At 43.0% G+C, this 15398-nt stretch overlaps 1 protein-coding gene across 2 annotated transcripts in view; it reads left to right on the top strand.

Annotated features, from left to right (window-relative positions):
• The window catches only part of NRG2 (neuregulin 2), a 286620-nt gene that overhangs the window by 256635 nt on the left and 14587 nt on the right, over nucleotides 1–15398 (top strand). Inside the window, exons 8-10 of one of the 2 annotated variants that reach the window (XM_054036433.1) lie at nucleotides 167–190; nucleotides 8203–8305; nucleotides 14315–14438. In XM_054036433.1, coding sequence (XP_053892408.1) covers nucleotides 167–190; nucleotides 8203–8305; nucleotides 14315–14438 — 251 coding nt within the window. The remainder of the gene's footprint in view (nucleotides 1–166; nucleotides 191–8202; nucleotides 8306–14314; nucleotides 14439–15398) is intronic. The other variant, XM_054036434.1, reaches the window with a different exon arrangement.

Below are 15398 nucleotides of genomic sequence, written 5' to 3'. Positions count from 1 at the left end.
TTAATGCATACATTGTGTTCCTAGTTACTGCTACTGAGACAATGAATAGGAAAAGCTAACCTGCTTTAACCACACAGTGTGTATATATTTTGTATATTCAGAAATCTTTGACAGACCTGTTTTTCTTTTTTTCTTTCTCTTCCTTATCCTCTTTCTGCATTGGCAGAGCATCTTGGATTTGAATTAAAGGGTATGGAACAACCATTCATTTGTTAATCAGAAGCCATTAAGAGCTGCCCACAGTCCTTAACATTACGGCTTTGATGGGATGATTAAAAAATCAGCTGTTCTGCTCTTTTTACTGGCACCCAGAAAGATATTTGGATCAAAAAAACCCAAATGTGAACCTATAAAAATACACATGTATTTGTAGCAGCACATTTTTCTTTGTCATGCTAAGAAGCACTATGTGCAAGGCATTACTGGTATACTAAATTGTTATATGTCTCCTCACTGCAAATCTTTTTTCTGTATTTAACTTGAAGAGCTGGGGTTTGTGTTACTTTGAAAGGTGACCAGCAAATGTAGCTTGGTAATGGACAAATATTCCAGTAACAGAAAGTCTAGAATTTAGGCCACTGGGGAACAAGAAGGGCGTGATTCCGGAGTCGTTCTGCATGTAGCCCTCCCACTGAAATCAAAGAGAGTGCAGTGGGGGGTCAGAGTCATGATTTTCTCACAAAATATGTGCTTGGTTTGAAAGAAATTGGTTTCAAGAGGTAAATCAATTCAAGTCAGCTGAATTATCCTGGAAGTGTAGTGAAGTCAATTGGGGAGTGTCTTTCCATTGACTTCATAGAGCATTGATGTAGCTCAAGGAATATAGGCTAAAGTTTTCAAAAGCACCTTAGGCTCAGACCCTCAAAGGTATTAAAGGATCTGAGTCTTAGTGACTTACAAGCTTTTGAAAATTTTACCATTAGATAATTTTAGGAACAGGAAAACCCCATTTGGCCAAACACATGGCTCCTTTCTAGGCGATCATAATGCCGCTCTTTTGTCCTGCATTCCCCTTAACTCTCTCTCCAGCAGTACAGTGCAGGGGTCTCTTGAGTTCACATTTTGTGCTGCAGTCATATTCCCTTGTACTGCGTCCCCTCTCCTTTGTTTTCTGTGTGTGGCATAGTTCTGGCAGAGTTCTCTGTTTACCCCTATTTTTTACATTGCCATTTGCTCAGTGTGCAAAACCATAAAGAGCCAAGGTCCACAGTCCTTATTCAGGGCCATACCATGTTTCTGTATTGAAGGAGCTGGCATAAAAATGGATGGAATCATATTGCCTCAAGTTCTTACTCAGTCAAAACTCCCAGTGCAGTTTTGGTTGGTTAAGACAGCAGGATTTGGCCTGCTGACTATGCTGATGCCTCTTTGCAAACCTCTCTCACATTCCTCCAGGGGCCATATTGTTCTCACGGTTGCACCCATGTAACCACATTGGCTTCAGTGGGGTTATTCTTGGGTAACTGAGAGCAGAATTTGGTTTAAAGAGTGAGGTAAAAAAGCTACCTCCATTCTGTAAACACTTCCTTTATCGCTTCCTGCAGATCCCTGAGACCTGCTGTTGCCTTGTGTTGCATCCTTTCTAAGTGAATGTCTTCCTTTGAGCAATATGGTGCCCAGCTGTACACACAGAGATCCACAGGGGATCTGATAAGTGCCCTGAACTGTTTTTCCCTCTGTTTATATATCTTTAGTCCAGATTCAGTGCAGCCAGAGAGATATGTTAGCTCAGTATAGCACAGAGCAGACCTACATGGTTAAGACACTTTAATTCCATTTGATGGGCTCACTGGGGCATGAGCCGCTCACCTCTGGCGTCTGGGGACTAAAGTCTTTTCTCAGCTATCCGGTGCAAATCACTAGACACTAACGTAATGAGAGTGGGCTTTGTCTCCCAGGGACCCAAATCCTTTCTTCCCCAGGGTCTGGTCCTGGGTGCTCCCAACTCCCACTGGTTTGAATGGAAATGGTGGGACTGGGGATCTTGCAAAGGAGGGTCAGCACCCGTTTAGATCGGGCTCCCAGTGCAAAGGGTTTTGGTGGTTTCAGCACAGCCCCCAATGGATATTTGTCCACCTTTCCAAACTGCCACACCATTGAGCAGCATTCGGCACAGGTAGTAGCCTCTGCTCCAGAGTAGCCCAGAATCAGCCTGCCAGGACTGATTCACATCCTCCCAGCAGACAGTTCTGTGCTACAGAAAGTGAGTTCATTTTGGAGAAGGAATTATAGAGAAATTGGTGCTGCTAATACAAATACACTTTAAATAACATTTAGAATTGAGGATTTTTGACATCCCTTTTTAGTTTACTTCTGTCTTGTTTTCCTTGTCCATTCCCAGTCTCATTATTAGGCAATAAACATTAATATGCTAGATCTTTAGCTGTCTTCTCTACTTCATCCATTCTTCACTTTTCATGTGTTTGCTGTAGTACCCATGGCTGGAACTGTGACTGTGTCTGCATTACTTGACATTAAATGATTTGTCCATAATGTCATTGTTTTAGAATGATGATGATGACTATTATTTATTAATTGTTATAACATCACAGGTGTGCATGGCACTTTAGAGACAAACATTGACTGGCCCTACCACAAAGATCTTATAATATCAATTAAACATAAAATCATTGTATAGATATTTACATTATTTTCTTTCTGTCACTGTCCCAGTGAGTTTATGTAACATGAAGGGATTATGTTATCAGCCATCAATTTACTGAGACTTCGTGGAGCCAACCTAGATTATTTTCAACAGTCATGCATTGAATTGTGCTGCACAGTGAGTTTGGGATTTGATCCATGGGAAAAAGGGTTGCAGTCTAGATGAAAGTTGTGGAGGAAAAACTAACTCATTTGGTAGTTTTTCCTCCCCCATCACTATCCCTCCTTTTTTCCATTAAATAAAGGCAAGGTTTGCATCTGAAAAAAAATAACATTTTTGCAGCAAAAATTGTGAACAGTGAAAATTCTCTATGAAAGTATCATTTCACCTGGTTTCAAGGTAGAACCGGATCACTTTCCCCCTCCTTCCTCTCCCACTATGAACAAATATGTTCACCCAGCAGAAAAAATCCTGAACAGATTCATCCACAAGCAATAAAAATCACATCTAGCTGCTTTGGCAAATTTGTATTAAATCTCTCAAAACTCAGGCTCGGCCTTTGCACATGCAATACTCCACAACAGCGATCAAATGGAGAACAGATTGCTTGCTGTCTGTATGGAATTCATAATACCAACTGTGAAAAAGAGACTGTCAGAACTTTCTGAGCTGCTCCCAAATAGAGTTAACTCTACACTAAGATCCACAAAGGTATCTTGTTACGCCATCCATGACTAAAATCTAAATGAATTTGCTGTTTTTTTCAAAATTAAATGCTAAAAATTTGATTACGTCAACTAGAATTGGTTCACAAAATCCACTGAAGGGAGGTTTATATTGCATTTCTGAGATTGGGGCAGCCAGTCCTGACAGCTCAAAAGAGTAATGTTTCCTATTTGTGAGGTGAGCAATGCCTGAGGCCTGTAGAGCACTGCTCACCTCAGCGAAATAAAATCATGCTTCTTGTCTATTTTAGCTGTCCCTGTTGTTTTTGTGCTTGTACTATCAGTTGTGACAGTGCAGTAGCTCCTCCTTCACCATTAGTCACACTGAAGTTATAGACGCTGACAATGAAAATCTCCCAATCTTTGGTCCCCTCCAGTCAGGTCATGGCCCCGCTTGTATTTCTTAAGTTTGATGACCTCCCAAGATGGAATGTACATTTGCATTAATGATTCCAACAACAACATGATTGAACTGGAGAACTTGGACTGTTTGACTGAGTGAAAGGGGCTATACTGATGAAATCCAGGCGTGGAAAGGTGCGGCTCTCCCTTTCCATGTTTCCACCAGTACAGAATATGCACAGCGTTCCCCACCAGGCAAAAATACAGGGAAGGGGAAAGCAAAAAAGCTGAGCTAACCATCCCAATCCAAATGTGAGTTCTTCCCAAAAGAGGACATATGATGATTTGACGTAATGGGGAGGCCAGAGAACATCAGATCAGACCGCATGCTCCAACAACCAACAACAAATCATCAGTATGAGTCTGCATCACAAGTGAAACAAATCACCTCTGTGCAAAGGGTCAGCACAGGACCTCAGCACCATTTAGGTCCCACCTTAACCCTTTAGGGCTAGTGAAGAAGGTTTGGGCTGGCCGTCTGCATAGGGGTAAATTTTATCCCAGTTGAGGAGGAACTTGATGAATTGCTCCTCAGAGGACACGCTACCCTAACCCAGTATTGGCCAAGGAACGCACATGGAGGCACCAAAGCTTGGGAGATTCTTGATGTCATCCTCTCTAATGAATGTTGAAGGAAGATGCCTGTAGTGGTGGAACTAGGATGCAGAAAGGACAGAATAGGTAAGAAATTCTCTATTCTTGTCACCTGTAATAACGACTATGCTAAAAGTCTCCTCTCTGGCCTGTAGTGTGAATAGCTGTGTATGCTGCATTCATTCCCTACCCAGAACTCGTGTTCAGTTCAGCAGAAGCTTAACATGCAGGACATGTGCAGCCTGTGTCATAGAGGTTCACAGTGCAGAGCAGAGTGAATGGAGATTTCCCCCGCTTTTTGGATCACTGCTTTAGAACGGATGTTCACAGTGAACAAAGTGAAATATTTCTGATTTATTTTTACACGTTGATAAAAAGAAACAAAACCAGGTGGATTTTGACACTCTCTGGCTTCTGAAGTAACTACTGCTGGTTTTCTCCTGTTTAGACCCTCAGAAAGAGAATAACCTTTTCTATATTAGGTACTTCCAAAAGTGGTGGGCTAAGACAGGCTCAAATCCCAAATTATTTTCTCTTAGCCTTTTCTTAAATACTTTTTATCTTACTACCAGGAGATGACTCTAGCATTCCTAGCACCTGATGCCATTCTTACTTTCCTTCTGGTTTTACCTCCTATAGCTTTGCAGTTGCTGGGGATACCAGATATAGTGTAGTGAGGGCACTTAGTGTCTCCTGGTGGAACATTCCACCCTAACAACTTCAGCAGGATTTTTCTTGCCTAATTTCTATAAGAAAATGTTCTAGAGAATGCTAATTAAGGGACAAACCCCAACAACCCGGAATGCTGTATAAATAATACATGCTATTGGGGCATATTGACTTATTCATGGTACAAATCTTTTTTTGGTTCTCCCTCCCATTGGGTTCACAAAATGATATAGTGGGCCAAATTTTTCTCTCAGTTATGCAGTTGGAAATCCAGTTACTCCATTGATTTCAGTGGATCTGCACCTATGTAACTGAGGGCAGAGCTTGGCCTACTGTATTCATACAAGAAGAATAAATGCCCCTAGCCATGTGATTGGTTGAGGATATTTGGGTTGAACTAAGTTGAGGCAATCTGAATCTTAGCTTTTCCCCTGACTCCATCCTGAACAGTTTTATGGACCTGATCAGTTTGGATAAATTACTTCTCTCCAAGAGTGTGCTGTTAATCTGTTGCAAGTGACTGATTTCATTGGCGCTGAAAAGTCTTCCATTACAAATAACTATGGATCTCTCTTGCTCGTTACAGCCATATCTTAATAGAAACACTAGATCACTGATGAAGTTCAGTTTAATTTCTCAAGTGTATCTGAGTTGTACAGTGTGGTTGAGACCATGCAGTGTCCCATGATACAACTCATTCCTGGACCACAATTGCCAAGAGGATTAACTGAGATGAATCTGTGTTACTGTTTGGGTTGAAAAATTAATTAGATTACTTCCCAGGATTTCATTAAAAAAATCCACTGCTGTTATTGGTTACTGGATTTTCAATACTCTGTCCCATCCCTGTCTTCTAATAGCCAAACCACCTCTCCTCCATGCCCACCCAACCTTTGATTATTTAAAAGTTTTTCCTTTCAGCATCTGTGTGCTTTTGTGCATCAGATGTTGTGGTTATGGAATAACTCTAGGACCTATAGCATGCAGTTGCTGCAAGAAAAAAAGCAGTCCTGAGTCCAGCAGAGAGAGATATGCTGGACCTTGTGATGGGGCCATTGAAGGATCAGTGTATATATGTGTGAGGATGGATGTGACAATCGGAGTCCAGACACCCCAAAGGAAGAACAGAGGTTCTGAACCCCAAAGAATAAGCAATTGAATCAACTGGTTGTATCTGATATTACTGTGTATAAAAATGTGTTGTGTCAGGTCTTTTATGAAAGCTTGTAATGTTCTGGCAATATTCTGTAATATTTTTATTCCCACCAGGTCTCTGTTGTGTGTGTGGCAAAGTGAACTGATAGCTGGGCGCTGGTTTCACTCCATTGGGGGTGACGAACTAGAGGGGAAAAATACAAGTGTTGGGTAGTTAAGAACTTGGGGAAACAGATTTGGGGGGACTTGGCACTGAAGGGCTGTTGAGGTCACCCTGCCAGGGATTACTAGACTGGTGGAAGCCAGGGTGAAAAAGTACACTCATAGGCTGGCTACTGGTGTCAGAGCTCTGAGCCATGGCAGCCTAGCGTTAGGCCCCCCAAATTACAGGACAGGTAGTGACAGAACCCCTTACTGGTCTGGGTGGTGCCCAAAAGAGTTGGTAGGATTTGAACCTGTGTGGGGAATCTCCCAGTAGCCAGCCTACAAGCATAAGGGTGACCTCAACATCCCCTTCTGGTCCCAAGTCCCCGCAAATCCATCTCAGGTTACCCAGAAAACAAACATAAAGGCACAATCTCAGGCTCTACATGTCTGTAATAGCTAATTTCCCTTTTATAATACAAGTTACCTATTCCCACTGAACAGTTTCCCAGCATGCTCTCTGACCAAGACATGCACTTCACTTAGATGCTGGTCCTCAGTTTTTGGGTGTCCTTCACTTCAAAACCCCTCTCTCTTAAGGGTTTGCAGTTTTTTTGTCTTTCTCTCAGACTATGGTGATTCATGGAGGGGAAATTCTTCCTCTCTTAGGTTGGGTCTACATTAAAAAATTAAGTCGACCCAGCCATGTCACTCAAAGGTGTGAAAAATCCACACCCCGAGGTACGTAGTTAAGCTGACCTAGCCCTCAGTGTAGACAGCGGTAGGTCAATGCAAGAATTCTTCCTTCGACCTAGCTACCACATCTCAGGGATGTGGGTTAGCTACAGTGACCAGAGAACCCCTCCCATCATTGCTAGGGTGATCAGATAGCAAGTGTGAAAAATCAGGATGGGGGTAGGAGGTAATAGGTACCTATATAAGAGAAATCCCCAAATATCGGGACTGTCCCTATAAAATCAGGACATCTGGTCATCCATTGCAGGGGGTAGTTACACTGAAGCAGTACAGCTGTCCCACTATAGTGGTTTAAGTGTAGACTTAGCCTCAGTTTTCCAAGACTGGGATTTGTTTGTTTTTTTATTTCAAGTTGTTTCAGTGTTTTCCCATTCATGCTAATGGTCCACCATTGTCTCTTCCTGGCTGGACAATGGACGGGTACTTGAAGTAAGTTCTGTGTAAACAACTGGTTTAAGAGGAGCCCATCTCTGTTGTGAGGTGTGCTTGAAATTGTAGTTCTGGAAATGAGCATAGTAGTCTAGATTAATAATTACATACATTTCTAATCCCAGTCTGTCTATGTATCTCCTAAGGACCATCAAGTTAGAACATCACAAGCTTTCATAACGACCTGACTTGACATATTTGTATACACAATAACATTGTATACCACCAGTTGGTTCAGTTGCTTATTCTTCGGGGTTCACACCCTCCGTTTTCCCCTTGGAGTGTCTGGACCCTAATTGTCTCAGTGGGTGTGGTCAGGGTCCTGTTTATTGGATTAGCAAGGCACCTGGGGAATTTGCTGGAAAGGAAAGAGAAGCGTTATGGGGCTATTGGAGATCATGGACTAGAGGTCACAGAGCTGTTATAGGGGAGGAGAGGGGCCAATGATAAGTTTGCTGGGATGCAGAAGGGAGGGATTACTGGGCTGAAGGAGGAAGCCATGAGAAGAGGAGGAGAGAATGGTAGGAGATCTCAATGTGTTTGGGGAGGTTTGGGATAATCATCCAAGCCTTTGGGTGCTTATCAGAACTGGACCATGGAACACTTTGAGATCTGCTGATGACTAGTCTACATGGGTTGGATTCTGCTCCTATTTGTGTGTTCAGAACACATTATTTTCACTGGAGTATGTTTTTAATTAGTATATTTTTCTAACCTTTGCAGAAGCTGAAGAGCTCTATCAGAAGAGAGTTTTAACCATCACTGGAATCTGCGTTGCATTGCTTGTGGTTGGAATAGTATGTGTGGTCGCTTACTGTAAAACCAAGTGAGTACCAGCAAACAAATCAAATCTAACAGCAATATTCAAGCTTTGGGTTCACACTTCTAGCTATGGCACTCACTGACCTAAGATAATACTCAAAGGAGATGCTGTACTGTGCTTCTCACTTACAGCAGAGAAAATGCAAGGTCTAATAGGGCAGGGGAGTGGAAGTCAAAACTCTCTCTATGCCTGACCCTGTTTAGAGTTCGTAGGGGTACCAGATTGTGCGGGACATTCTGCATTTCAGCTGAATCAGCCTCATTTTGCTAAGCCAGGCAATGTACTGTGGATGAGAGAACAAAACTCCCTGTAGCAGTGGGAAAAATCCATTAGGCTGGGACCTAGGTGACCATGACTTCTGGTCTCATCTCTCAGAGTAGCAGCCGTGTTAGTCTGTATCTGCAAAAAGAACAGGAATACTTGTGGCACCTTAGAGACTAACAAATTTATTTAAGCATAAGCTTTCGTGGGCTCCAGCCCACTTCATCGGATGCATGGAATGGAACACACAGAAGATATTTATACATACAGAGAACATGAAAGGGTGGAAGTAGCCATACCAACTGTAAGAGGCCAATCAATTGAGATGAGCTATCATCAGCAAGAGAAAAAAAACCTTTGAAGTGATAATCGAGATGACCCATAGAAGGTGTGAGGATACTTAACATGGGGAAATAGATTCAATTAGTGTAATGACCCAACCATTCCCAGTCTCTGTTTAAACCTAAGTTAATTGTATCTAATTTGCATATTAATTCAAGTTCAGCAGTCTCTCTTTTGAGTCTGTTTTTGAAGTTTTTTGTTGCAAAATTGCCACCTTCAAGTCTGTCACTGAGTGGTTAGAGAGGTTGAAGTGTTCTCCCACTGGTTTTTGAATGTTATGATTCCTGATGTCAGATTTATGTCCATTTATTCTTTTGTGTAGAGATTGTCTGGTTTGGCCAATGTATATGGCAGAGGGGCATTGCTGGCATATATCACGTTGGTAGATGTGCAGGTGAACGAGCCCCTGATGGTGTGGCTGATGTGATTAGGTCCTATGATGGTGTCACTTGAATAGATATGTGGACAGAGTTGGCATCGGGCTTTGTTGTTCCTGGGTTAGTGTTTATGTTGTATGGTGTTCGGTTGCTGGTGAGTATTTGCTTCAGGTTGGGAGGCTGTCTGTAAGCAAGGACTGGCTTGTCTCCCAAGATCTGTGAGAGTGAGGGATCATCTTTCAGGATAGGTTGTAGATCTTTGATGATGTGCTGGAGAGGTTTTAGTTGGGGGCTGAAGATAACGGCTAGTGGCGTTCTGTTATTTTCTTTGTTGGGCCTGTCCTCTAGTAGGTGACTCCTGGTACTCTTCTGGCTCTGTCAATCTGTTTTTTCACTTCAGCAAGTGGGTATTGTAGTTTTTAGAATGCTTGATAGAGATCTTGTAGGTGTTTATCTCTGACTGCGGGATTGGAGCAAATAGGTTGTATCTTAGAGCTTGGCTGTAGACAATGGATCGTGTGGTGTGTCCTGAATGGAAGCTGGAGTCATGTAGGTAACTATAGCGGTCAGTAGGTTTCCGGTATAAGGTGGTGTTTATGTGACCATCGCTTATTAGCACAGTAGTGTCTAGGAAATGGACTGCTTGTGTGGATTGGTCTAGGCTGAGGTTGATGGTGGGATGGAAATTTTTAAAATCATGGTGGAATTCCTCGAGGGCTTCTTTTCCATGGGTCCAGATGATGAAGATGTCATCAATGTAGCGCAAGTAGAGTAGGGATGTTAGGGGACGAGACCTAAGGAAGTGTTGTTCTAAGTCATCCATAAAAATATTGGCATACTGTGGGGCCATGCAGGTACCCATAGCAGTGCTGCTGACTTGAAGGTATATATTGTCCCCAAATGTGAAATAGTTGTGGGTGAGGACAAAGTCACAAAGTTCAGCCACCAGGTTTGCCATGATATTATCGGGGATACTATCCCTGTGGCTTGTAGTCCATCTTTGTGTGGAATGTTGGTGTAGAGGGCTTCTACATCCATAGTGGCCAGGATGGTGTTTTCTGGAAATTCACCAATGGATTGTAGTTTCCTCAGGAAGCCAGTGGTGTCTCGAAGATACCTGGGAGTGCTGGTAGTGTGGGGCCTGAAGAGAGAGTCTACATAGCCAGACAATCCTACTGTTAGGATGCCAATGCTTGAGATGATGGGGCGTCCAGGATATCCAGATTTATGGATCTTGGGTAGCAAATAGAATACACTTGGTCGGGGTTCTAGGCATGTGTCTGTACAGATTTGTTCCTGTGCTTTCTCTGGGAGTTTCTTGAGCAGATGTTGTAATTTCTTTTGGTAATCCTCAGTGGGATCAGAGGATAATGGCCTGTAGAATGTGGAGTTAGAGAGCTGCCTAGCTGCCTCTTGTTCATATTCAAACTTGACAGAGCCAGAAGAGTACCCAAAAGTCACCTACTACAGGACAGGCCCAACAAAGAAAATAACAGAACGCCACTAGCCATCACCTTCAACCCCCAACTAAAACCTCTCCAGCGCATCATCAAAGATCTACAACCTATCCTGAAAGATAATCCCTCACTCTCACAGATCTTGGGAGACAAGCCAGTCCTTGCTTACAGACAGCCTCCCAACCTGAAGCAAATACTCACCAGCAACCGCACACCATACAACATAAACACTAACCCAGGAACCTATCCTTGCAACAAAAGCCCAATGCCAACTCTGTCCACATATCTATTCAAGTGACATCATCATAGGACCTAACCACATCAGCCACGCCATCAGGGGCTCGTTCACCTGCACATCTACCAACGTGATATATGTCATCATGTGCCAGCAATGCCCCTCTGCCATATACATTGGCCAAACCGGACAATCTCTACACAAAAGAATAAATGGACACAAATCTGACATCAGGAATCATAATATTCAAAAACCAGTGGGAGAACACTTCAACCGCTCTAACCACTCAGTGACAGACTTGAAGGTGGCAATTTTGCAACAAAAAATTTCAAAAACAGACTCCAAAGAGAGACTGCTGAACTTGAATTAATATGCAAATTAGATACAATTAACTTAGGTTTAAACAGAGACTGGGAATGGTTGGGTCATTACACTAATTGAATCTATTTCCCCATGTTAAGTATCCTCACACCTTCTATAGGTCATCTCGATTATCACTTCAAAGGTTTTTTTTCTCCTGCTGATGATAGCTCATCTCAATTGATTGGCTTCTTACAGTTGGTATGGCTACTTCCACCCTTTCATGTTCTCTGTATGTATAAATATCTTCTGTGTGTTCCATTCCATGCATCCGATGAAGTGGGCTGGAGCCCACGAAAGCTTATGCTCAAATAAATTTGTTAGTCCCTAAGGTGCCACAAGTACTCTTGGTCTCATCTCTGCTGACGCTTGGTTATATTTCAGTGGATTTCATAATAATTACTGTTGAGCAAGGCTTCATAAGCTTTCCTAGAAGACAATTAAATACAATTCCCTCCATTTTACAAATAAGTTAACTGAGAGGTTACACAAGATCATTGTAGGCAAAACTGGGCATAGAACACAGGTCTCTAATATGCAAACCCAAGTCTCATTCAAAACCACACCACCTTGCCTAATTAATATGCCAGATTTATGTGCCTGAGTGGCCTTCTCTAACCAAACACTGCTCTAACCACTAGCCACACTTCTCTCCCAGAGCCAGCAATAGAACCCAGCATTCCTGATTCCCAGCATTCTGCTGCTGTCTAGAAAATGGCTGTACAACCTGTTAGCAAAGTGTGTGCACCTCGGTCCCCCTTCAGTTGCTGCTCCTCACAGAAGATAACAGTCGCTCCTTTAGCTCAGGTATAGAGGTCTGAAGGTCCAGGGATCAGACCTCATTGACTGCCCACATAGTGAGTTCTTGTGGTTGCACATAGCTGAAAGTTGAAGCTAGAGGCTGAAAGCTGAACCTAGACAAATTCAGACTGGAAGTGAGGTGTAAAATGTTACCCGTGAGGATAATCAACCATTGGAATAATTGACCAAGGGATTCTCCATCACTGTCAATTTTTCAATCCAGATTGGATGTTTTTATAAAAGATGTGCTCTAGGAATTATTTTGGGGAAGTTCTCTGACCTGTGTTATATAGACAGTTGGACTAAGATGACCGCCATGGTCCATTCTGGAATCTACGAAACTGTGAATTTTCTTTTCAAAAACCATTAGTTTATTTAATTCACAGAGGGAGGAAACGTCTTTAAAAGTGAGTTTCACCATTATAACCTGTCCGTTATGGTGCGACGTGCAACAAAAGCCAGGTGTTTCACCTTGCGACCATTTGTCACACGTTGGCTTGTATCACACAGCGGTAGGCTTGAAGGTGGAGAGTTATCACTGACTCTGATTTGCTGTGAGGCCGCTATAGGGAACTCATGTAACTTCTCCGTACCTTAGTTTTCGCCGTCTGAAAATGGGGATAATAATACCTCTCTGCGTTGCAGGAGGTGTGTGAACCTTAATCAGTTTGAGAGTCTCAGTGAAAAGGACAAAACAATCTTATTATTAATACAGATATTCCCTTGCTTACTGAAGGTTTCAAACACACATCTCTCATTTGCCCAGGTAGAAATAATGGAACAAATCCTGAAGTCCTAAGTCAGTTTTCACGGCATCTACACTGTGGAAAAAATCCTACCCCACTGAGCGTGCACGATGTCCCTAAGAGGGTGAGAAGGAAATGAGAACATGTCCCTGCTGATCTGCTGCAATGGCTGGGTTAGCTGGGCCTGGGCAGTGTGGGAATCAGCTGTGCCCTGACACACATCCTGATGATCTTCCTGGGTTGGTGCATCCCAATACCATGCCTTACTGTGGGCTGTGCCTTAAAGGCATATGTGGCTCTAGCCCTCTGTAAAGTCTTCAGAAGTTAATTCAGGGGTGTTATACTTAGAATTTTGACCATGTTTCTTTCAGCTGTGGCATTGGCCCAGGATATGCAGTGGAGACAAGCTAAATGGATGCTAGAAGGTGGAGGTTTTGTTCCAAAACCATGCTGCACGGGTTAACCCAGGCAAGCAGACATCTGCCTTCTGTAGACCAGCAGCTGGTCACTGTACATCCAGTATCGCCTTGCTGTGAGCAGCCACCAGGCCACACTTTACCTTACTGACTCATCAGACACTTGTGCAATGCTTGTCTACACAGGTAAAAATAGGACCCATAAATCACCAGCACTGGTGCTCCAGGGGTGAGAGATGGAGTGTAGACAGGACACAGTAAATTCCTGAGCTGCGCTGTCTTCATCTCAGTTTCTACCATGCTGCCATTGATGGAACTGCATCAGAAGGCACCCAGAGTGAATTCCAGGTCCTGCTTTTGCCAGCATAGACACAGCCTGCTCAGCTGGAGAGACAGCGCTCAGTCCATATCTAAGCATGGGCTTCTCACGTTGGCCTTGTCTGCAATGACAACATTGCCCTCCATTAGTGGGAGCAATGGGAGGAGCATCAGCAAAGGCAGACCACGTGCATTTTTGCCATCATGTCATCTAGTAAGCCTAGATGATATGATGGATTAAAACTTCAGTGGCTTTCAGTGCCCGTGTCTATAGTATAGTATATATAGTATAGTGTTTCCACCATTGCTTCCACTAGAGGAGCTGTGCAGCGCAGACAGCCCTTGAGTGCTTAGATTTGTAATTGGGACCAAGCTGCAAAGTCTGATCCAAACTTTCCCAAATACCACCTGACTTCAGAACAGCCATTTTGGTTTGGGCCCATCTCTGCTTACGTGCTTCAGAAAACCTCAAACGTTGCAGAAAGATCCTAACATTGTGGAACATTGTCTTGTGCTCATGATTTTCAACAGCCCCTGGCTACAGTGTGCTGAAAGTGTCTCTGAGACAAGAATTCGAAGCATGGTCTTGTCCTCCTTATTGTCTGTCTCCCCTACAGGGCTTTGGGTGTGAAGAGTCCAAGGAGATATTAGAATTCTAAGTAAACTCTATGAATCCATTTCTCCTTTGTGCATTTTTAGAAAACAACGAAAACAAATGCATAACCATTTACGGCAAAATATGTGTCCCGCCCATCCGAACCGGAGCCTTGCCAACGGCCCCAGTCACCCCCAGCTGGATCCGGAGGAAATTCAGATGGTTGATGTAAGTAGCTTTTGTATAAGGCAGTGCAGAGGTGTATTGAATGCCTTTTTTCAGCCAGTGATTTCGTTTAGGTGTAACATTAAGAATTTGATGTTAAAAGCTGAAATTGAATGGAAATTTGGTTTTTTTTCAGTTGAAAACCATTTGGGTTGGGGTCAGGACAGAAATGTATGAATGAATGAATTAATCATATTTAGTTCTCTTCCACTCTGTGAAATGCTCCTGGTATTTCCTGTTCATTGATGATATCCCAGAATGCATCATTCTGGACCACTACAATTACCATGGACTACATGGCTGGTGGGGGTGAGGCTGTTAGGTGTGCATGACACTTTATGTCGGGCCTTATTCTGCCACTGTTGCTTCTAATCAGTAGCACTTTGCACAAGGTAGTGAGTCCCATTGGGGTTCTCAGATGCCACACTGATGGACTTAATTTAAGACCATAGGCTCTGATCCAGCAAAGCACTGAAGTACATGCTCAGTTTAACGTATGTGGGTAGTTCCATTCAATTCAGTGGGACTGTGAATGTGATTATATTGATTTGGGGCATTTGAAAAAAAAGGAAAGCGGGAAGAAATCAGATCCATGATGAGTAAAGACACAGGACGGGATTCTTTCCTGTGCCAGCGCTCCAGCATTTCCTAACTTTTGAGTACTCAGCTTTGCAACCTTTGCATTGTATTAACATTTTTTGTATGTGATCATTTATATGTTGTCCCGTGTATGATACATAATGGGCCGATTCTTGCTGGCTCCTGGAGACAGGTATAATGGGTCCCTTGTCAGCTGCACATGTGCCAAGCACAGAGAGAGAAGTCGGGAGCTAGGTAGATAGACAGGCATGAATACAGACAGAAAGAGAATCTGAAAAAAGCAGCAATTGTGCCTTTCCAGGCTGCGGCCCCACACAAAACCTTGCAAAATCTATGCTGTGAGTAGGAATAATCCATGCAAGA

Source organism: Malaclemys terrapin, chromosome 8 (assembly GCF_027887155.1).
Source record: "Malaclemys terrapin pileata isolate rMalTer1 chromosome 8, rMalTer1.hap1, whole genome shotgun sequence".
Classification (NCBI taxonomy): domain Eukaryota; kingdom Metazoa; phylum Chordata; order Testudines; family Emydidae; genus Malaclemys; species Malaclemys terrapin.
Note: the sequence above shows the minus strand (reverse complement) of the source record. Positions and strands in the feature narration are given on the sequence as shown.